The sequence below is a fragment of the Eschrichtius robustus genome, chromosome X, assembly GCF_028021215.1.
Source record: "Eschrichtius robustus isolate mEscRob2 chromosome X, mEscRob2.pri, whole genome shotgun sequence".
In the NCBI taxonomy this organism is placed as follows: domain Eukaryota; kingdom Metazoa; phylum Chordata; class Mammalia; order Artiodactyla; family Eschrichtiidae; genus Eschrichtius; species Eschrichtius robustus.
In genome coordinates, this window is record NC_090845.1 from 30,081,735 (window position 1) to 30,105,083 (window position 23,349).

At 35.7% G+C, this 23,349-nt stretch overlaps 1 protein-coding gene across 1 annotated transcript in view; it reads right to left on the bottom strand.

The window, feature by feature from the left end:
* The window catches only part of DMD (dystrophin), a 1,739,631-nt gene that overhangs the window by 868,670 nt on the left and 847,612 nt on the right, over window positions 1-23,349 (bottom strand). Inside the window, exon 42 of the mRNA XM_068533304.1 lies at window positions 1,043-1,218. Within this exon, the coding sequence (XP_068389405.1) occupies window positions 1,043-1,218 (176 nt within the window). The remainder of the gene's footprint in view (window positions 1-1,042; window positions 1,219-23,349) is intronic.

The following is a 23,349-nucleotide window of genomic DNA, read 5'->3' on the forward strand; positions in this document are numbered from 1 at the left end:
TTTAACTTTAGCAAGATTTGTGTATGTGTGTGCGCACATGTGTGTAGATTAACTAATGCATTCATTTTGTACAGCAGTATGAATTGTACCTACTTTCTGAATAATGCAACATGAGCAAAGGTGGCCAGAGGAGGTGGGCAATGACAATGGACGTAATTCCAAAATCTTTCTAACACATCCTCACCAAAGACGCTCATCAGTGAGTTGTTCTAGCTTTCTGAATATTAAAATCCACCTGTTATGTAGATGATAGGTAGGAAGCAAGAGCTTGGCAGTAGAACTGAGTTTTCATTGTTCATAACAATAGTCTCATTTGGTAAATAACGACCAAGTCCTCCCTTATGAAACAGGAAACATTCGCAACAACTGGAAGCATAATACAAAATCCTGTTTATAAAAATATCTATGTTTTCCAACTGCAGCAGCACACACTTGGCTTTCTGTGCTTTCGATACATTCCAAGGGAAAGTTAAATGATGACTGAATTCAACACTAACCTTTCTCAGGTTTTGTTTTCCTCTCTAGATTTGAACGTTTTCAGCCCAAGTCCCTCTTCCAGAATGTACTAAGAAATGTAGTGGAACTAAAAGGTAAATATGACTATCATGTTTTTCAGCATCATAAGTCACATTTGTAGCTGTTAAAAAAAATCTAGCCAAAGAGCAGTCTTTCCTACAAAATGGTCATTTATAACTTCCCTTTCTCATCTTCTTTAAAAAATAATTGAGACGCAGCTTGTTTAAGCTAGAATAGACTGAAGACATTCATATTTAAACAATCATGTGTGATTTTTAAAGCAAACTTCAAAATTTAAAACAGTCAAAAAGCACTGCCTATTTAACTAGCAACAGCTACGTATTTTATTATTCTAGAAAAAGAAAGAACAAGTTCACTATTGCTATTAACTGCTGATGGGCTCCTTAACGTTAGTGCCTTTCACCCTGGTTATAATCTTTCACAAAATCTTTTTTTTTTTTCTTTTAAGGGCAGCTTAAACAGCTCCGCTAAAACTTTAGAATTCCTATTTTATCTGTCGCCCTACCTCTTTTTTCTTTCGGCCAGCTGTTTGCAGACCTCCTGCCACCGCAGATTCAGGCTTCCCAATTTTTCTTGTAGAATACTGGCATCTGTTTTTGAGGACTGCTGAATTATTTCTTCCCCATTTGCATTCAATATCCTGACAACAGTTTGCCGCTGCCCGATGCCATCCTGGAGTTCCTGTGAGATACCAAAAAGGCAAAACAAAAATGAAGCTCCATGTCCTTTTATTTGAGAAAAGAGTAAACAATGTGCTACCACATGCAGTTCTATTGGGAGAGAAAGAAAGAAAAAAGCTCCATGTGAAAGTTTCTCTATGAAACTGACATGCCCACATCCAAAGGATACAAGACAGAAAGACACCTTTTATGTGTCAGTAAAAAAGCACCCTCTCAGTTCAGCTCGTTTTTATATTTGTAAAGCTTGTCAGCTAGAGGATGTTACAATGTCCTACAAATCAATTAGTTGGAAACCTTCTCAAGAGCAAATTCCATTTCTTGTCCCCACAAGGATATTCCATGTTTAATAGTCTATGAAGTGTTGTAAAATTTAAACATGAAGAAAGTATTTAGATTTCTTCGAGACTGTCAATATGAGAGGTGAAAAAGAAGAAACATAGTGTAGCCAGAGTATTTTGTAAAAAGCCTCGAGATATTTAAACAAAAATTCATTACTATACGAGAAGGAAATTTATTTCAAATTCTGTTTCCATCAATGAATTTTGCATTATAAAACCACATAAGGCTGAGAATTAATTGCTTTCAGGGGCAGCCTATCAAGAAATCCCTAAGGTACAGAGAAATTTAAAAGTAATCTATAGCCACCAGAACATTTTTATGAGTCATTGACGGTGTCAAGCTTAAATATCTCTGCTTTTTATCCTAAATGAAATTTTAAGAGTAGACTGTCAGAAAAATAGATCTTTTAAAAAAGACTGTTGCAACCAAATATGTATTAAAAATGCCTTTTGCCGTTAAATAAAAACGGCACTCTACCTTTTTTTTTAAAAAAAAGGTAATCTAGAATTTGTAAGGCAATTACAACCCATTACTAAATCTGAAGTTTAGAAAATGAAGTAATATAAGAACTTGAGATATTTACCATATTTCAATCTAAAGGACTCACAGACCCTTATGTATGGATGGGATAGTCATTATGCAGACCACTTTCCAGTACATGTGATTCTAATTACATAATATTCTTACATCCCTCTGTCCCAAGAGCAAGTACATACAAACTCCATTACATGCTTGCCAAATCAATAAATGAATGCCTGTTTTCTAAGACTGGGTCAAATCTCCTTTAGATTCTCATTACACATAAATTTCTTGGGTTTTTGTTTGTTTGTTTGTTTGTTTACTACTTTCATGTATTATTATTTTGAATACTAGAATTTTTGGTAGTATGTCTTCAACAGTTAAAAGACTCACTAAATCCACAAAAATGACAACAGGCCATTATTCCAGGAGCACAGTACCTCACAATGAACATAAAACTGCACAGTCACTGAGCTATTCGTAAGCTTTCCTGACCATACTCTCTTGTGCGTGAGATGTGCTCTAGTAAACACGTGATACTTCCTTGCAGCTAGTTGACTTCACTTGCATCACACTCTTTAACACCTGTTCAGAGCACTGTTGCATGTGACAGTCATTGCTTAGTAACAGGTAGCCCCATTCATAACAAACTGTGTCTATATTATACCATAAATTATTATATTTAATTATAATACCATAAATTCCTTGAGGTCAGAGATTGTGTCCTATATACAGTCTTGTTCCTAATGCTTACTATAACATCTGGTTCATGAGGGGTTTCAATAAGTATCCACTGAGTGAATGCATGAATCTATGAATAAAGGAAGCGGAGGAGGAGAGGAGGGGAGGAAGGAAGGAGTTCTCATCATTGCCAAGGTATTATTAGTATTAATACTGATCACTGAACCTCCTAGAGATTCAAAGAAATAAGTACAGTTTTCTAGGTTTTAGGCAGTGTATAATCTAGCTGACAAGATTAGACATATTTGTGAAGGATAATTTGTTACACTATATACAGTAGAATAGAGAAAGCAAGGTGCTCAATAAATGATAGATCAGAAGGGGGAGGATCTTAGTGGAAGGATGAAAAGGAGATAATTTGGGGGATAATTTGGAATTGAAAGAATAGGTAGGCCTTAGGGACATGCAGGGTCGGGGCGGTGGGGGGGAAGGGGATGGCAGAAGACAAGGCCTATGGTGTGCAATTTTTGTGATCTGATCCCGAGTATACATTTGGGCTCTATGTCACCGTATGAGAGTGGAAGTTTAGGGAGAGGTGTAGCCCTGGATTAATATTGGGCTTGGGCAGAGAGGACCTTGCTTTTCATTAAAGACTTTGCAATTCGTTGGAGAGCAACAGAAAATGACATAAGTACAGGCGTGTCAGAGCTAGAGCTGTGTTCCTAGGTAATTCTGAGGCAACGTTTAGGCTAATGTTAAGGCAGGGACACAGGTAAAACAGCTAGGACAGGAGTCTGCGAGGTAGGTATTGGGGCTAAACCTAGAGTTTAGACAATGCACCAGAACAGAAAGGCAAGAGGTAACATGAACTGTTAAGGCAGAATCAACAGGGTTGGAGAACTAGCTGGATCATGCAATCATGAACGACTCCTGAAATGGGGAAACCTTTGCCGAAAACACCAAAGTCAGGGAAGCTGTTAGAGGAGAAAGATTATGACTCTAATTTGTATCTCCAGTGGTGTCCAATACCCACGACTGTTAGAAATACTTTTTAAAAATGCATGGAGCACCTATCAGATGTGTACTATAGCACTGCGTCTCAAACTTTAATGTGCACATCTCCTAGAGATCTTGTTAAACTGCTGATTCTGATTCAGTCGGTCTGTCGAGGGCCCCAAATTCTCTACTTCTAACAAGCTTCAAGGGGATACTGATATTGTTGGTCTGGGAACAACACTTTGAGTAATAACATGATAGAGTAAATGCCTTCTGGATCTTTGTTAAGGAATCAAAGAATTCTTGAGGCTAGGTTATAATGCTATAAACTAAAGCTGCTTCAGAATTTTCTCTCAGCCCCCTTGCTTTGTATTTTTGATCTTGGCCCTTCTACTTCATGGCTGATGGCTACAGTGACTTTTACAATCCAATTGTAGAATCAACAAGGGTTTTATTATTTCTATTTCCCAGATAAGCGATAGAACTGAGTAGCTAAGAATGAAGCAATAATTTAAAATTGTTAGATCCAAATCTCATTTATACAGAGTCCCAAATCAGGGCCTTCAGATTTTTTTTTTTTAACTTTGTGAAAGAAGAGCTCGTTAAATAGTGTACTGCATTTGTGTGAGATTTTGTAATCGGGAGAAGTATTTATAGTGTGTGATTGACATGAGGAGAATTTTCAGTAATAAAGCTTAAGACGACAAAATAATGGATCAAAACAGGAAGTAAAAACTTGTACATGTTGTTTTACAGTTAGTCTCTGAGCCCAAAGATAAAATTTGACTTACAAAATTAAATGTAAAACCTCAATCAACTTTATTCACTTAGTGAAAAACTAATTTTCATTCTATAGCTTCTAGATATTTTAAGTACTAAATTATTCACTACCAGTGAACTTCCCAAGCTTTGATATCATATTAATGTTCTGTTGTCATAGGCATCCTTATCTATTTCTCTGGCAATTAACATCTAGTCTTAGCTTTGGCTAGAAAAAAATCATAATTAAATTGATTGGATTATTCATCATAGTTAGAAAGCTTATTGTGTTTTGATTCCAATATTAAAGCATCATTCTTAATAATGACTGCTTATCAGACTCCCCTAGGGAGCTTTTTCAAAATATAAATATAAAAGTCCAGAATTCCACTGTAAACCAACTGAATCAGAATCTCTGCGTGAAAGGGGACAAAGGTGCATAAAATAGATACACTATTAAAGAAAGGTAGGCAAGAAATACGTGGAGCAGAAGGGGCATGTTTTAGAGTTACTGCATTATTATTAACTTCTTGTATGCTTTTTAAATTGAGAAATGTTCCTAAATTATAGAAAGTGACACACATATCTAAGTCCTCCAAGTCTGGTCAAACTGAGGGAAGAGAAGAAGAATTATAGGCAAGGAAGGAACAGCTATCAATAGATTTTTATAGAGGGAAAAATATGAGACAAAGAAACTAGTACATTTTATATGAAAACATTGCGTAAGTTTAATAAGTATATTTGTAAAACTTTCCAAAACTGTATCAAAACACAATACCTGGAAAATAAAATGTGACAAATGAAGAAAAAGAAAAAGCTAAGAAGCAGTTATGGGAAATTGTACAATGACAAATTGGATAAGCTATGTAGGAGATAAAGAATTGGCAAAATATCACAAACTAGGTGGAATAGGAAAAGAGACGAGACAAAAAGTGATTGGGAGAAAAGATAAAGACTGAGGGAAACAGGAGAGAGAAAAACAAACCTTCACTGAACAAGCAGATATGTCAAAAATCCAATCCTGTGATTTACTGGTAAGTCTGTTAATGTTTTATTTTGAGACAGATTAATCATTGCCTCAGTTTACTCATTGGTCAAGTGAAAACATGTAATAATATGAACCCTCTAGAGATTTGTGAAACTGCCAGGTAGAAATTTATGGTGCAATTTCATAAAAAAATATGATGCACTATCTTTGCCACTGTTCCTCTTTGTCAGTCCCTAGGATTCAAGTAAGAGTCTGAAAAATTGTTTCTGGTCCTTTTCTCAAAGATAAATTGGACACGTTTGTCTCTCATGTTAGTTCTTAGACTATACAGTCATGACCATCTTTAGAGGTTTTAACGTGCTCAGAAAATATCTTTCAACTTTTGTTAGATGATGCTTTTTTGTAAGGAAATGGACACATACTTAGGGAAAACAGCAGACTTAGCAACAGGACACACTCAACCTAGCCCATTCATGGGCTGGGTGATTCTATCCTCGTGAAAGACTTGATGACCCTGTGAGAGCACCTCATGAGGATAGTGACAAGGACTGAAAGATGGCTAACACTGGGGAAATCCAGCAGTTTAAAAGAGGGAGAAAGAGAGGGAGAGTGAAAAAAAATAGTAAACACAAAAATAGGAAGGATTAGAAAAAGTGAAAAGTGGTAATTTTTTAGTAAAGAATGAAAGGTGTAGGAGGCAAGAATCAAGGTCCAGAGCCCAGAGTGAGGAGATCAAGAATGATGCCTACATATTTACTACAAGATTAAGTCCAAATACTAGCCTACCAGGCAAAGTGTGAAGGGCCTCTACAGCCTGTTCTCTCCTCCGCCTTTGCTGCTCCCCAATTCCAACTTTAACTCCAGCTCCCAGGAAAACAGAATGGCTTTCTGCTTCCTCGAGTGTCCCAAGTTTTGCAGATCAAACTCATTGCTCAGCTTAAATGTTCGTCTTCTGCTGGGCCCTTGAAGAGCCGAGAGAGAGCTAAGTGCCTCACCTTTGTCTAGGTATTTATAAAATATTTCTATTTAGTGTCATTCATTGGCAGCGTTCATGTCTATATTAGACTTTATAGCTAAGGATTAAGTAATATGAAGGAGTTTTCTTCTTTCGACCATAAAATGTCTCCAAATTTGAACTGTACCTCAGATTCAACTTTTATCTAAGGACCTACAGATCTTTGATTTGTGATTTGCCAACTAAATCAAATCAAAGGGAGCAGCCTTCACAAATGATCAATCAAAAATAAAATGTACCTTTTTAGTCTGTTATTTCTCCTGGTCTCATTTGTTTTGCATTTCAGTAAACATTTATTGTGTCCCACTAATAATAATGCTAAAACAACATGTATGTTTTTGTTAGTTTGTTACAGGAAATGGAGGCAGCAGGGGGTCTGGTTAGATTTCATCTAGTACTCTTTTTTCCTGTGTAGTAGATGTGTTCGTTGGTACAATTCACTATCTGCTCCTGCTAATGGTTGCTATAAAAGAATAATGAGAACTCCTCCTCAAACTAGAATTAGATTGTTCCTTTTCCAAAGCAAACATCCTGCCAACGAACTAAAGGAAAATTATGTACAGTAGCGATTTATTTTAATGGGACATTTACCTAATATCAAATTACAATGAAATTTCCTTTAGACGTGTTTATCTCATCCACATCAGTGATATATACATTCATTATTATCACTTCTATTAACGTGGATACCAAATGAATTCATCATAAAGTACTTTAAGTACTACAGGCTTTATGAGATTACCTCAGGCTTTTGTTTTCTTCCTTCCCCAAGAAATAACGCCTTGGGGGGGGGGGGAAACCCCAAAACATGCATTTCTCAATTTCAAGCAGATTCCAAAGGAATAAAACAGTATATATGTTAAATCTCTGCCTTTGGGGATCTGAAACTGAAGGCTGCACGTTAAATCTGTCCTCAGACATGTTTTGGCATTAGGACTTTAATAATTTGAATGCCTTTAGGTGGAGCATACATGCCTTCCACTGCCCTCTGAGAGCAGTGGCCCCTGCTTTAAAGGAAACTGTTGTTATAAAGCACACAACTTTGCAAAGTTAATAGGTTTTACTTTGTTCAAATCAATGTTAGGCCTCTCTAGGTTCACAGATTTATTCAATCCTTTTTGGCTTCTAAATCATTCATTAGAACTTCAGGAGAACTACCTGGAAATATTTAAGAGCTGTTTTTCTCTCCATTTACTTAGATCTGTTAAGAAAACAAATTGACGTTTCTCTGATCAAAAGGAGGCTCTTGTCTCTGGCCATGCTTTCATTACGTGGTCCTGGTAACAGAACACATGACTGGAGGCATAAAATTCTTTCTACGTAATTACTAGGATAGTTTTAAAAACGTGAGATATCTCACCACTTAATCTCATTATCTAATCTCACTGGCTCTGAAAAGTTGTAGTTCCTGTTGGTACTTGCCATGTTTATCAAATATTTTCACCCATTGAGTCATTCATTGACTGAACAACTACTTACTGAGCATCTCCTATTGGCCAGGCACTATGCTAAGTGTTGTGTTCATCACTGGCCGCAGTAGAAGGATGGATTGGAGAAGGTCTAGAGTAGAAATAGAGAGACCTCGTAGTTATCACTGTAGTTAAGGTGAGGAGAAATAGTAGCGTGGATTGGGGAGTCAGTGGTACAAGCAGAGAAAAGTTGACGAAACCAATTGATATTTGGGAGGTAGATAGATAGGATTTAGCCATTCAGTGGAGATGTGAATGAAGGAAAATACATCAACTGGGCAGTTGGAGATACTGGGCTGAACCCCAGAGGAAAAATTCGGACTGAAAATATAACTGCGATCATTACTGGCAGAGCTAAGTCTAAAATTTGTGATGTGGGTTTGGCTCTGAATATGGTTGGATTTTTCATTTTCATTGAAAACTTTATGGGTAACCTCAAAGGTAGCATTCATAATCCAAACATATTTGGGGACTCCCTGCATATTTGCATGAAAATTGCTACATAAGAAAGTGAGATGAGTAATGTCATGACTGGCCCTTGCTCTATCTCTACACTGAAACATTTTCTGTTCATCTGCTGGCAAAGAGATCAATCTCATGATGTGCATAATATAGAAAGTTGAGAGGCAGTACAATTCTCCATTTCAAAAAAAAGAGAGTATCGCTCTCATAAAGCTGTTTGTACCTACTTACCCTACATTTGACCCACCCACTGCTACAAATCACTGGACAAAGATGAATTAAAATATACTCATGAGAGAATGAATAAGAGATCAGGAATTAAACTTGTCCCTTAACAAACTCCTTTTCTGTACTCAAAGGAATTCTATGTGCTTTAACTGTGGCATAATCTCTAAATGGTTGTTCAGTGTAGGTAAACTGTTCAATGCAGGTAAGTATTCTCCTCAGTATGATTCACTCCAACAAATAGTTAGGTTACTATTTTGTATCTGATACCTTTACAGTGATAAATAGGTTCGTATTTTCCTGTCAATACTCAGTTTCATGGCAGAGAGAACAGGAAGCAAATAACTACATACAACACTGTATTATAATGAGATTATGGAGATGATCTGTAAAAGAGACCAATTACTTGTGTGATTGTGTATATGATTGTGTGTGTATACATATATGTACCTAGGTTTGGGGAGATGATCAGGAGAAGAAACACAGAGACTGTGGTAATTATGATTATCAAAGCCTGAGGCACTGGACACAGTGCTGGGTACCACTTACCTTAATAATGGTTCAATAAATATTCACTGATAAATTGAGCATAAAACTAGGCAAGATATGACAGTACTCTTGAATGGTTTCCCATCTGAGAAAGGTTAAAAGTAAAATTTTGAAATATATTCAACACCCTAGTATGGAAGAGAGACATTAAAAAATAATTGTGTTTCACTAAAGTCTCATCTCTTACCACAAATAACAAGTTATCAAAGTAAGGTTTAGTTTCTCAGGCCCCTGAGAATGGAAAGGCCCAGAAATAAAGAGGGATAAAAACAGATCCCTGTGTCTAACATCAATTAATTGATTTTAAACATTAGCTTAGATTACAGAACCCCCAAGACATCCACTAACAATCCACCTCTAAGCACATGTTGGGCATCGCTAAGCCTTATATGTCCCTCTTGCCAAGTTACACAGGCATTAAACACAAGCTACCCTTTTTTGTTAAAGCCTTAATTTCTGAGGTTAGCTTTCTTATTTTCCAACTCATTATCTGTTGTATGGCAATGCTTCTCTCCTTCATGGAATTAGATGAGAAGATGATAAAAAAACAATTGTGTAGCTGTTGTTGACTGAGCACATCCTCTGGAAATCAGACAAATCAGGCACAAGAATGGATTCTCTCTGTTATTAACATATTTGTACAGTGTCAACAATTTGTACCTTGCTGAACTATATACAAACGAGAAGAACCTAAGAATAAAACAGCCAGGGGACTTAAGCAAGTCTTCTGTTAAAACTTCTGGAATTACTCATGTGAATCCCTAAAATACCAGAGATAGTTGCAAAAAGAGGTGCTGTTGACTTCCTTAGAAATCTAATTTGTGTAACGGAAAAGATTCAATTATCAAATGTTAACTTTTTCTAAATTTTTTATGTCTAGTGAAGCTTCCTTCTTAACCACTCCTTAGCATTTCGGCACATTTCCATTTGACTTAAACCCAAAGAAAGTCAAAGAAAACACTAAACTCTTAAATGTTTCTTAAACTCAAAGAAAACATTTTGAAGCCAACAATAACATCATTTTGAAACTGCTTTCTCTTGCTGATTTTACTCTTTATTTGAATGACATCTGTATTCTCCCAGTTACCAGGTTGCCAGTTCATCTTTGTTTTATCCCTTTCTTTCTTTTCCCCAATTCAAGTCTTACTGATCCTAACTGTTACACCTCCTGCCCAGTTGATTCCATCACTGTTACTTCCCCCTCCCTCGCTGGTTGTTCACCACATTTCACCTATGTTAGTAATACTTCCCCCCAACTGTTTTCCTTCACCGCTTCTCACACCAAAACATCATACGTATCCTTTCCAGATTAATCCTCCTGATGGGCAGTGCTGGTGGTTGATTCTCTGCTCAAACATACATACTGAATCCTCATTACCTGCTTAATGAAGCCCAAATAGCTTAGGTAACATTCAGAACCTCATAGTATCCTGGGAGAAACCTTTCTAGGCTTCTCAGATTGACTCTACAGTTCTTCATCCATGGACAACTCACAGTGATTCCTCGGCCATTCCCTAGACCTTTGCCATTCTCTTTCCTCCATCACAAATGCCCTTGTTTCGACTTATGCAATCCTTTCATTTCAGTCCATTAGACTATGAGCTCCGGGAGACAGAATCATCACTGTTTTTCTCACTCTAGTGCCTAGCAAAGTGCCAGCTACATAGTAGTGCTCAAAAGACGTTTGTTAAATGGATAAATGAAAACACACCCCAAATACTATCACACTTACGAATGAAATTTCAACTACAAGTCATCTATCCCGCAAAATTCTACTGCCTATCAACTGTAGGATGTCTTTCATAGTCTATATAAAATTAAACATCCTTATTTTGGTTGCAAGTTTATGAGTTTCTTTAGTGCAAGGACACTGTTTCCTCCCCTCCTCCCTTCCTTCCTTATTTGTTTGTTTATTTATTTAAGCTGCCTTGAGTCTTTGTTGCTGCTCTCGGTCTTTCTCTAGTTGAGGTGAGCGGGGGCTACTCTTCGTTGCGGTGCACAGGCTTCTCATTGTGGTGGCTTCTCTTGTTGTGGAGCACGGGCTCTAGGCATGCGGGCTTCAGTAGTTGTGGCGCGTGGGCTCTAGAGTGCAGGCTAAGTAGGTGTGGTGCATGGGCTTTAGTTGCTCCGCGGCAGGTGGGATCTTCCTGGCCTAGGGCTCGAACCCGTGTCCCCCGCATTGGCAGGCGGATTCTTGACCACTGTGCCACCAGGGAAGCCCAAGACACTGTTTTCTTTATGTTTGAGTTTTCCACCACGTTAATCAGTAAAAGTTTGTTGGCTACATGACTAAATGAATAAGCATATTACATGTGGTAAAAATAATGATTAAATTATATTTCTGTATTTTAAAACACCTAGTAGGCTTCTAAGCAACAAGTTACTGCTGATGGCTCTGAAGAGGCAATCTTCAGCAACTAGTCCAAGAAAATTAAAATGTTTGGCACTTCATATTAGTGACAGGGATGTCCATGGAGCAGGGCTTCTACAAAGGCAATGCACCGCTGCCCAAGCAGCAACACTGCTTTGCAATGGAGTCTTCAGAGAAAATTTTTTTAAAGGTAGGGAAATGTCTCTGTCATTTCCAATTTCCAAGTTATATCAATGACCTCAAAATATTACTTTCACCCAATAAGAAGGCAAATGATCTCTGTTCATGAATGGCCAGTGAACACATGAAAAGATGTTCAATATTGTCAGTCATCAGAGCGACGCAAATTAAAAGCACAACAAGATACCACTTCAAATCCCACAAAATGGCAAAATTTAAAAGGACTGTTAAGATCAAATATTGGTAGGATGTAGAGCTAATGGACAGCTCCACCATCGCTGGTGGGAGTATAAAACGGCACAACCACTTTAGAAAAGTGTTTTGCACTATCTTATAAATTTAAACATTTGACTCAGCCATTCTATTCCTAGGTATTTACCCCAAAGAAATGAAAACATGTGCTCACAAACAGACTTGCACACAAACATTCATAGTGTCTTTATTCATATATCCCCAAACTGAAAGCAGCCTGAATGTCCATCAACGGAAGAATACACAAAGAAATTGTGGTATATTTATACAATGTGACTATTAACCAGCAATAAAAAGGAGTGAACTATTGATATACTCACAACATGGATGACTCTCAAAAGTAGTATGTTGGTCAAAATAGCACATACTGCACAATTCCATCTATATGGATTCAAGAACTGACAAAACGAATCTATGGTGATAGAAATTATAACAACAGGTGCCTATAGGGAGTAGGAATTGACTGGAATGTAGCATGAAGCAACGGAAATGTTTATTTATTTATTTTTTTTCAATTGAGGTGTTGGTTTTATGAGTAGAATCACTTGACAAACTTAAATTGAACACAATATCTTTGTTTCCCAGTTCTTGGGACATCCTTCTACACTTCCTTATTTATCTGCTACAGTCATACAGAGCAAGAAAGCATAGAAAATAAATGAAATGGCAGGATCTGAATATTAAGTGAAAGTGTCTTGAGAGACTGAAATGAAGAACTAAATTTAATAGGTTCAAATTTTATATAAGAATAAGCTTTTTCTCCCCTCCCAAATAAATCTGTTTTATGTTTTATAAATTTTACTTCTATTAAGAAGTAAGAATAATATCACTTTCAAGTACTTATCTCTCCTCATTTAAACACTACCTTAGCCATGTTAAGAATGAAGGTTTCTAACAAATTTAACTTCTCTCTCACTTCACAAAGCACATATATCAATAGATGTTCCTTATACAAGAAAAGAACTAAGAAAGGCTGATTGCCAAACCTCTGTCATTCGCAGACAGAATTGAAGAGAGTTCAGAAGACTGATCAGGTTATATGGGGACAGACTTAGTGAACCATCAGGGATGTTATACTATTTTTTTTATCCCCATATATGACGATCGATTTGAACAATCGTTAAGACAAGTAAAGTGGCATCCATCTTCCAGGAAAGTGTGTATGTATATATGTGTGGTGTATTTATTAGATTAAGAAGGGGGAAAAAAAAGCATAGTGAGCCCATGATCTTAAATTTTGAAAGAGAAAATGGCTCAAGAAGCCTGTGAGACTTTCAAAAATAAAATTTTGACAACATAATCGCGAATAATCCCAAAGAGGTCTTAAAAAGCAGTGTGGTGTTTAACAAGATGCATGCCACCACACAGGGGATCCTAAACGAGCTCAGATTCTAAAAGTGTATCAACACGGGATGAAATAAGAGATGCATAACTGAGGGCAAATACTATAAAGAACAATATAGAAACAGTGAGGAACAGTTGAGCCCGGAATTGAGCAAGACTTGTGATGATGTTAAAAACAACATCCAGGGCCTTTTCACTTTCATTTGGAGAAAGAAGAACCAGAAAGAGATAGGGTCACTGATTGGGGCAGAAGGGGAAGGTGAGGGATAGAGATGACACAGAAAGCAGAACTGCTCAGCTCCTCTGCTTGTCTGCTCTGTCAGGGACAATGTTCATCAGACTGGAAAAGGCATAACTGCATGAGAGAAATGAAGTCCAAAATAGGTGAGGGAGTTTTAAAAGAGCACCTTGCTGCTCTAAATGAGCTAAAATCTCTGGCCCCAGACCAATTATATTCTGGGGAAATGAGAGAACTTGCACAGTATGGTCCTACCCTGCTGTCAGTGGTCTTTGAGGAACTATGTTATCACTGGAGATGAGCAAATGTCATCCTAATTTTCAAAAATGGGAAGAAGTCAGTGCAACTGGTTTCCATCTATTCCTGCTAAAGAGCATTTCTGGATGACTGAACAAGGCGCAAACAAATACTCATTAGCAAAGACAACGTGAGGCGGCTCATTTGGGTTTGGATGACAACTTGTTCTCACGGTGGATATGCGTGCCTGTGTTTGTGGCTTAATCTCTTATGCAGTATGAAAATTGAATTCCACATTTCTAAGCAATTTAAAATAATTTCTTTCTCCAGCTAATAAAATTGTCCCCAGTTGCTAAAATGAAGTAACCCTGTAAATACTTCATTGTATTCTACAAGGTGCAGCAAAATGTCCAATTGCCTACCACCTGAACAAGTTTGAGGACCTTTGGTTAATAATGAACAGAGACAACGATCTGGCGTATGAACCACTCTGTGTATTTGACATGGCAAAAATATGTTTTCTTTACACAAGAATAGAACAAGAGGAAATAAGATTCAGGGAAACTGAAGAATCTACGTAGGAGGGCAATTTCTGAAAAGAGAGGCATGTTAGAGTTAGACTAGATGAATATCAAGAAAAATGTTAAATGTGATCTCTGGGAAATGAGATTATTAATGATTTTTACTCTTGGTTTTCTTTCATCATTTTGAATGTATTTTTACAATGAAAAAGTATACTTTTTCAATCAGAAAGATAGGTTATATTCATTTGGAAAATTAATATAAACTCAAACAACATATTTTATCTGGAATTTTTACTTAAGAGTGAGAGCACACAACATAGCCTTTCCCATTGCTGTATTTTAATTATTCAAATGCAGTATTTCAAAATAAGGTTATCTCATTTTATCTACTAAGATTGCAGCACTTGTAAATATAATTCACTATATTATTTGCTCAAGTAGATACTATTAAACTTACTTAGGAATACAGCCATGTATAGTGGACAAGATACACCTCAAATTGTAAATGATAATTCATCACATCTCAAATAATGTCATTAAGTTCCTCTAATATCAATATCATCATTTCACAGCTCTCTTTAATGGTATTTTTCTACATATTAGTTTAGAATAAATCAACATCTACCATGAAAATCCAAAGGAAAAGCATTTTTTAAACGTTCCATAGGTCCAGTTTACTTGATGCCCTATGAACATGCTGCCTTTTATAAAAACTAAGACAAATACTCAAGTGAGGACAACTTAGAATTATAACAGCAAACATATTTTAGGAAAATAGCTGGAAATGGCTCTTATCTTGTTTTGACATTCAAAATAAACAGCTAATAAGGACTGCCATGATTTGGAGGCATTTCCTCAAACTCCCACTCTATGCCACCCTTTTCCCATACCGATGTTCCTTTTTCTTATCCCTGACCTTAATATAAAACTTTCGTGTGTATCTCGCCTGTTCCATTTTTTCTATTAGTATTTCATTTTATAGTTTGAAGTTTTGTTATACACTGTCTCAAATCCTTTGTGGATTGTAGGAGGGTATAAATCAATAAAACCTAAAACTCGATTTGTTCCTTTAAAATAAGCACTTTAGATGTTTAATCAGTAAAGACAAACAAAGCTATCTTTGTATTTTACATTTAAAGCATTATCATATTCTCAACGTGGAAAGAAAGTTGTTAAAAAAAAAAAAAAAAAAGAAGAAAGATGGGGGAGAGGATCAATCTGAGACATTCACAATACATTCCAGATTCAGCAACAACTTAAGTACCTACCTAGTCATTGCTCCCAGTATGATCCTTTGCTCAAACCAGGAATGTCACTTATCATATAGAAAATTGTGTCAAACAGGTGAAGATATTATTAACAGTATGCTAAGAGAATTATTACTATTATCTCATAGGGATAATATATTACCCTTACATACTTTATAAAGTGCTATCAGATGATTATTTCATTTGAGACCCGCACAAATGCATGAGGTAAGCAAAAAATGTGTTACTATCCCCACATTAAAGATGAGGAATTGGAGGTGATGGATATGTTTATGGCATAGACTGTGGCGATGGTTTCACAGATGCGTATTTACTTCTAATATCATCAAATGTATACATTAAACATGTATAGCTTTATAAATATCAATCATACCTCAATCAAATAGTTTAAAAAAAGAAGATGAGGAACTGGGAGCTTAAATGGCTTGTCTAACTCATCCTACCGGTATCAGAACCAGGACCAGGCTCTAGATTATCACCATGTTTCATTGAGATTCCCCGTACTCAGTACTGCCTCTTTTCTGACTCAAGTACTTAGATATTACAGAGATATGCAGACACATGAAAAGTAGAAAATACACAAAATTGGGCAAATCGCACACATGTTTAAATTATTGTGAACATAATAAACCAAGTTTTTCATTATTATAGCTCTTGGGAGAAAAAGCTTATTTTATACAGGTTTTCCTATTTAAAAAAACTATTTTGTCTTCCCATTTGATAGTGTTTGTATATTTAATTAAATGTGATCATTAGGTAAAAAAACATGGATCAAAATAATGAGAAAAATATCAACCCAAAAAGTGTTTGAAGCTGATTTAGAGAGGACCACAGCATTCCTAGATCGGATTACATGTTCTTGTAAAGCTGTTATATTAGAATGTCATGCTGACATGATTCTTGATAATGTATTTAATGGTTAAAATATGCATCGTGAACATTTGTGTAGAGCTCATTGCATCTAATTTTCTGTTTCCTTTGAAACAAGAAGGTGAATGATGCAATTGTGGTATTTTTGCTGTTAAACTTAATGAAAATTCTGTCCACTATCAATCAGATGGATCTTTTTTTTGTTATCCAAACAAATATGCTCAAGAGCAATTTATTTTTATTGAAAAGTCCTGTACTAACATGATGAAAAAATACAAACAAGGCTCTAATTTCTTTCAGATGCACTTGCTGGCAAGGTACACACTGTTGCGTAGGGGACGCTTTACTCTTACATTTATATTATTGATATTATATGGACAGACCAGGTGTTGTACAAATGGACAAGTTTTTAAACGAGCATTTTTCAATAAATAATATTGGCCAATCTTCAGAAATGAAAATGTGCACATTATCTTTTTCTCTATAAAAACAGAAGGTTGAATGAGGCTCATCTGAAATGTTGCTGCAATTGAGTGATGTCTACCTAGGCCAACATTTGTGTGGGATGATTTGTTTCAATGTGTTCTTATAGTAATAGGTTATACTGTGACGATGACAGGTCAACAAACCTCACACATGCCATAAAAACCAACGATATAGGAAGAATAATTTCATTTTGTAAGGATTTAAAACCATATTTCATTTTGAAGATCACCCTAAGAGACAGAAACAATGTGAAAATGTGGTAATAAGTCACTATTATTTCTCTCAAAAAGAGAATTCACAAAAATAGAAGAAATCAGAAGAGGCCATAAACATGAACAAATCTATCTTCTACTATTCTTAGTTAAGCATATGAAGGTTATTTGGTTGAAGCTCTGCCACTCGATACTGAAAGCCAAAAACAAAACTTCTGCATGATGATTTAGAAATCTCTGAATATAGCAATGCATTCTCTATTTACCTATTAGGCAATATTAAAAAAGAAATGCCCCACTCCTCAACATGGATGGTTATGTTAAAAAAATTGCTTTGAAAAGTCAATTGTATTTTTTAATACGAAAATCAACATTTAGTTAAATAGTTATGTTGCCACTACATAACAGCCTTTGGGTAAGTGTGGATGAAGTTGAGAGAGCTCTCACGTGCTTAAATCCTGACATTGAGATTTTAATTGACAACCAACATTATCTCTTTAGTTCTACATATCTAAATATACAGAAGTGAGAAATAAGGTAACCATTCGTCTATAAGACTAGGATAATCAATTAATTTGTTCAGTAAGTTTTTATTGAGTGTGCTGCATCTTACACGAGACAGTTTCTGACCTCATGGCATTTCAATCTGGGCATAAACAAACAAGTATACACACACACACACACACACACACAGTGCTAAGTGCTATGAAAGAACAACACAGAACACTGTTAAAAAAAACAGTGGAGGAAATGCCCAATAATTGGGGAACTGTTAGATAACTTTATTAGATGGCCTGGAAAGGCTTTTGTGAAGAGGTTACTGAAATGGAAGATGTGCAAATAATAATAGAGTTAACTGTTTATCCTGATAGAGAAAATAGAATGTGTGAATTTCCTAGTCAAGAAAGGGTTTGTAAATGTGTGAGTAAAAAGAAGCTGAAAGAAAACAAGAATGGCTGAAGCCACTTGGGTGCAAGGGAGGGTGGCATGAAATGAATTTAACTGTACAGATTCATGAACAAGAATGGTCACTACAATGACCAAAATTTAGAAACGATTCAAATGCCCAATAATTGGAGAATAATTAATTATTCATTTTGAGATTTTATTATATTGCCTTTTAAACTAAAAATGTATAATTAATGATTAAATGAAATATGAGGAAAATAGTAAATAATAGAAGATAAAATAGTATATGTAATACTATTCTACTTTTTTAATAGAAAAAAAATTCTGAAAAAATCACTGAAAGTTTGAAAGCAAAGTTCAAACCTATTAATGGCAATATATGGAGATAAAGATTATGAGTGTTTTCGTTTAAAAAAAATACTTTTATGAGTTTTCAAAATTTTGGATGCTGAACTTTAAAAATTGTAGGCAAAAATAAAAATGAAACACAATCACCATAACACCTTTCTCAATATTAAAAATAAGCTTAAACAGAACTAAAACTAAAATGTTCTTTTTTTTTTTTAGCATCTTTATTGGAGTATAATTGCTTTACAATGGTGTGTTAGTTTCTGCTCTATAACAAAGTGAATCAGCTATACATATACATATTTCCCCATATCTCCTCCCTCTTGCATCTCCCTCCCACCTTACTATCCCACCCCTCTAGGTGGTCACAAAGCACCGAGCTGATCTCCCTGTGCTATGCGGCTGCTTCCCACTAGCTCTTTTACATTTGGTAGTATATATAAGTCCATGCCACTGTCTCACTTCGTCCCAGCTTACCCTTCCCCCTCCCCATGTCCTCAAGTCCATTCTCTATGTCTGCATCTTTATTCCTGTCCTGCCCCTAGGTTCTTCAGAACCATTTTTTGGATTCCATATACATGTGTTAGCATACAGTATTTGTTTTTCTCTTTCTGACTTACTTCACTCTGTATGACAGACTCTAGGTCCGTCCACCTCACTACAAATAACTCAATTTCGTTTCTTTTTATGGCTGAGTAATATTCCATTAACTACAATGTTCTTGTGTGTATGTATACGTGGAGAAAAATACTCAGTGAGACACAATGTTTGAATCCTGTTAACTGTGATAGAGATGAGTGTCCATAGGTATGTGTGTGAAGGGGAAGGTCATCTATCTGTCCATTTATCTGTCCATGTGTCATGAGTATAAGACACTTGAAATAATGTTTGCTATTGAGTTATTATTTTTTTAAAAAATCACTATTTAATCATTTATAAAGCTCAGCATGATTTGCCAAACAATTAAGACCTTATTTGTATTCATGAGTGTTGGAGGAAACATGTTGAAATACCCATATGGTGAAAAGGTTTAGCTGACCACTGCTCTTAAATTCATTTGCTTATGATCTTCTCTTGGAACTGGGAAAAATGGAAAGATCAAAACCGTATTCAAATATTGTGGTCTTTATACTCAAAAATCTCTTTGTTATGTCTATTCTGCCTTATACAAGTACACAATTGTTTTTAACAGAGGTGATGACAGTAGTAATAAAACCACTCCTAAGTATTCTGAAAAAAGAAATGTTAGGAGTAACTCTCACCTGCTGCCTATTTTCTAGCATGCGTCTAAATAACTTTTAAAAATCAGATATATATTGCCTTGAGAAACCAGTACACTAGACGGAAAATCAGACTCAACAACTTATTACATAGTTTTCCAAATTGAAGAGCAATTTGTGCTTGATCACAGAATGGCAGGTGATTGATTTGATACAACTCCAGAGAAGTTAAGATTTAGAAGACAAAATAATTTGTCCATTTATCAGTTATTTGACTTCGAGCAAGTCACTTGATCTTCAGTTTATTCATTTGTAAAACTAAAAGAATAATAATACTAGCACCTACCACCTAGTGTTGTTGTGAGGATAAAATGAGATCTTAGAGCACCCGGTTCTTACATTTTAATTTCTTTTTTTCCAGCTCCATTATGCATGCTGCTAAAAATTATCTTCTAAATATTGATTTATACCTGTATTTTCAGAAGCAGTTTTTATTATTTAATGTGAGATATTGGTAGAATTTTTTGGGAGTAGTAAATCAGCCTTAAATTACAAGTGATGATTACCTGCTGTCCTTATTAGCTCTTGATTTGATCCAAAAGCACCGCAGTATTGTATGTTACCCATTGCCTTTTAATCAATTCTTAAAGATTTTGGACCCAACAAGGAGAACAACAAATGTTGAGGCAGCCAGATTTTCAGAGCCTCCTTTGCAAATAAATAATGCTTGGTTTTGATTTTTCGAAGTAACATTTCAGACTAAGTTTTCCCCCTCAGACGTGTTTGTACTGGATCAGAAAATTTTGTCCACGCCTCTAATAACAGTGAACGGGTTTTTGACAAGCATAAGGAATGTTTCTGGATCTGTTTCCTACTCCTGTGAAATGGCAAAATATTCGCTATATTATATAAAAGGGAAACTCAGCCCTGCACCAAGGCACAATCACTTTCTGTCCTTAATAAGGAAAGGTAATGGTAGCAGGAACTAGGCCAAATGCCAGAGCCTGTTTGTATTGACCCAGCTTCTGCTATAGCAGGTTATATACATCTATCCTGGGTAACATTCAGCCCATTGAAAGTGGCTTTCTTGTTACAGTGAATTACTATTATCATCAGGGCAAGTTTCTCACCACTGGCTTTTGACTATGGGGAGCCAAATGTCAATCAATCAACCCAACAAACAACAGCCACCAAAGGAATATTTGTTCATGTAATTATGCCTAGCTTTGGAAGAACTCTATTGTGACTGAAGAGTGGTGGACAGCTCAATTGATCTTTAATGCACTAAACAAATGCATTTAATTTTGGGGCGTCTTAGTAACTTTCACGTATAAAGGGCTCTAATAGCCTGCTCACGTTTTCTTCCCTCTGTATTTATATAACAACATTTCCATATTTAGTATGACTAGGTGCTCTGAGGTACTTTTTGAGTACTAGGAATAGAAAATAACTATTGAGCGTTCTATATATTAATTTCGGCCCATCATTAACTTTAGCTTAAAATGTAAGATTTGAAGAGAGTCCACATATTGGAGGTTTAAGAAAAAAGTGAGTATTATTTGTTAAGGTGTACAGCGGGCAAAGAAAGCAGTGCTTAATGTTAATTTTTCTTTGTAGTTAATTTCAAGGCACCCACAGTTGCCAGGTATGTCTGAAGTTTTGGCTCACAAAGCATTATATTGTCTTTGCCTTAGGACATTAGCTAGAGTAGAATGGCAATAAGATTTGCACAGGCATTAAAAAAAACAGACTTAACAGGAAAAATGCTATTTAAAAATAATAACATTAAGAGCAATACCATCTTACATTCCTATTGTATTTTACAGCTTACAAAGCATATAAATTAATTTGAAAAACTACCACACATTAACCCTATGAAATATTTATATCTATTTCTCAACTCTGAAGAGTGGCCAGTGATTTTCAGAGAAATTGCATTTGTCAGGGTTCTCCAGAAAAACAGAATCAACAGAAGGGGTAACACTCTCCATTAACACCTTCACAGACATACTCAGAATAACGCTGGATCAAATGTCTGGACACCCCCGTAGCCCAGTCAAATTGACACATAAACAAATTACTTAATTTCTGTGCTGAATAATTTTAAGGTAAATTGATGAAGTTGAGATTGTTATTACCCTAGTATTTCAACTTCTAGCCCAATTTACTTTGCTCTTATACTATATTACATTTCCTACACAAATGTTCTTAAAGCAAATTTCAAAGACTGTAAATTTCTTTAGTTCATAGATCCTGCCTTATTCAATGTATAAAGAAAGCTCAAACACACCTATTTGACAGACGTGAGGCAGTTGCTGAATGGAAGAAAGTATTTGCAAATGATATGACTGGTAAGTGGTCATATCAAATATGTATATACAACTCACACAACTCAACATCAAACAAACAAACAACCCGATTGAAAAATGGATAGAAGACTTGAATAGACATTTTTCCAAAGAGGAAATGCAGATGGTCGACAGGAACATGAAAAGATGCTCAACACTGCTAATCGTCAGGGAAATGCAAATCAGAACCAATGAGATATCACCTCACACCTGTCAGAATGGTTATCATCAAAAAGAACACAAATAACAAACATTGGCAAGGATGTGGAGAAAAGGGAATCCTCGTACATGGTTGGTGGAAATGTAAAGTGGTGCGGCCACTGTGGAAAACAGTATGAAGGTTCTCAAAAAAACTAAAAATAGAACTGCCATATGACCCAGCAATTCCACTCCTGCATATATATCCGAAAGAAACAAAAACACTAATTTGAAAAGATACATGCACCCCAATGTTCACTGCAGCCTTATTTATAATCGCCAAGATGTGGAAGCAACCTAAGTGTCCATCAACAGATGAATGGATACAGAAGATGTGGTATATATATATACTACTCAGCCATAAAAAAGAATGAAATTTTGTCATCTGCAGCAACATGGGTGGACTTGGAGGATATTATACTAAGTGGAATAAGTCAGCCAGAGAAAGATAAATACTGTATGATATTGCTTGTACGTGAAATCTAAAAAATACAACAAACTAGTGAATATAACAAAAAAGAAGTAGACTCACAGATATAGAGAACAAACTAGTGGTTACCAGTGGGGAGAGGGAAGCAGGGAGGGGCAATATAGGGGTAGGGGATTAAGAAGTACAAACTATTATGTACATTATAATCTACAAGGATATATTGTACAACATAGGATGGGGAATATAGCCAATATTTTATAACTGTAAATGGAGTATAACTTTAAAAATTGTGAATCACTATATTGTACACCTGTAACTTATGTAATATTGTGCATCAACTATACTTCAATTTAAAAAAACAATGCACAGTATAGTAAATATAGGCAACAGTTCTGAATTATAATCAAACATGTTAAGAGACTAGATCTTAATTATTCCAACCACGAAAAAGAAATGAAAATTATGTGACATGATAGAGGTGTTAACTCTCCCTACAATAGCAATCATATTACAACATATAAGTGTATCAAATCAACATGTTGTACACCTTAAATTTACAAAATGTCATATGTCAAATATATTTCAATAAAAAGAACGTTTGTAAACCCAAAAAAACAAAAGAAATTAAGTTGTGACTATGAGAAAACAATATAGTAAGTTAAGCAGTCTATTTTAAAAATCAACGGCTCATTTAT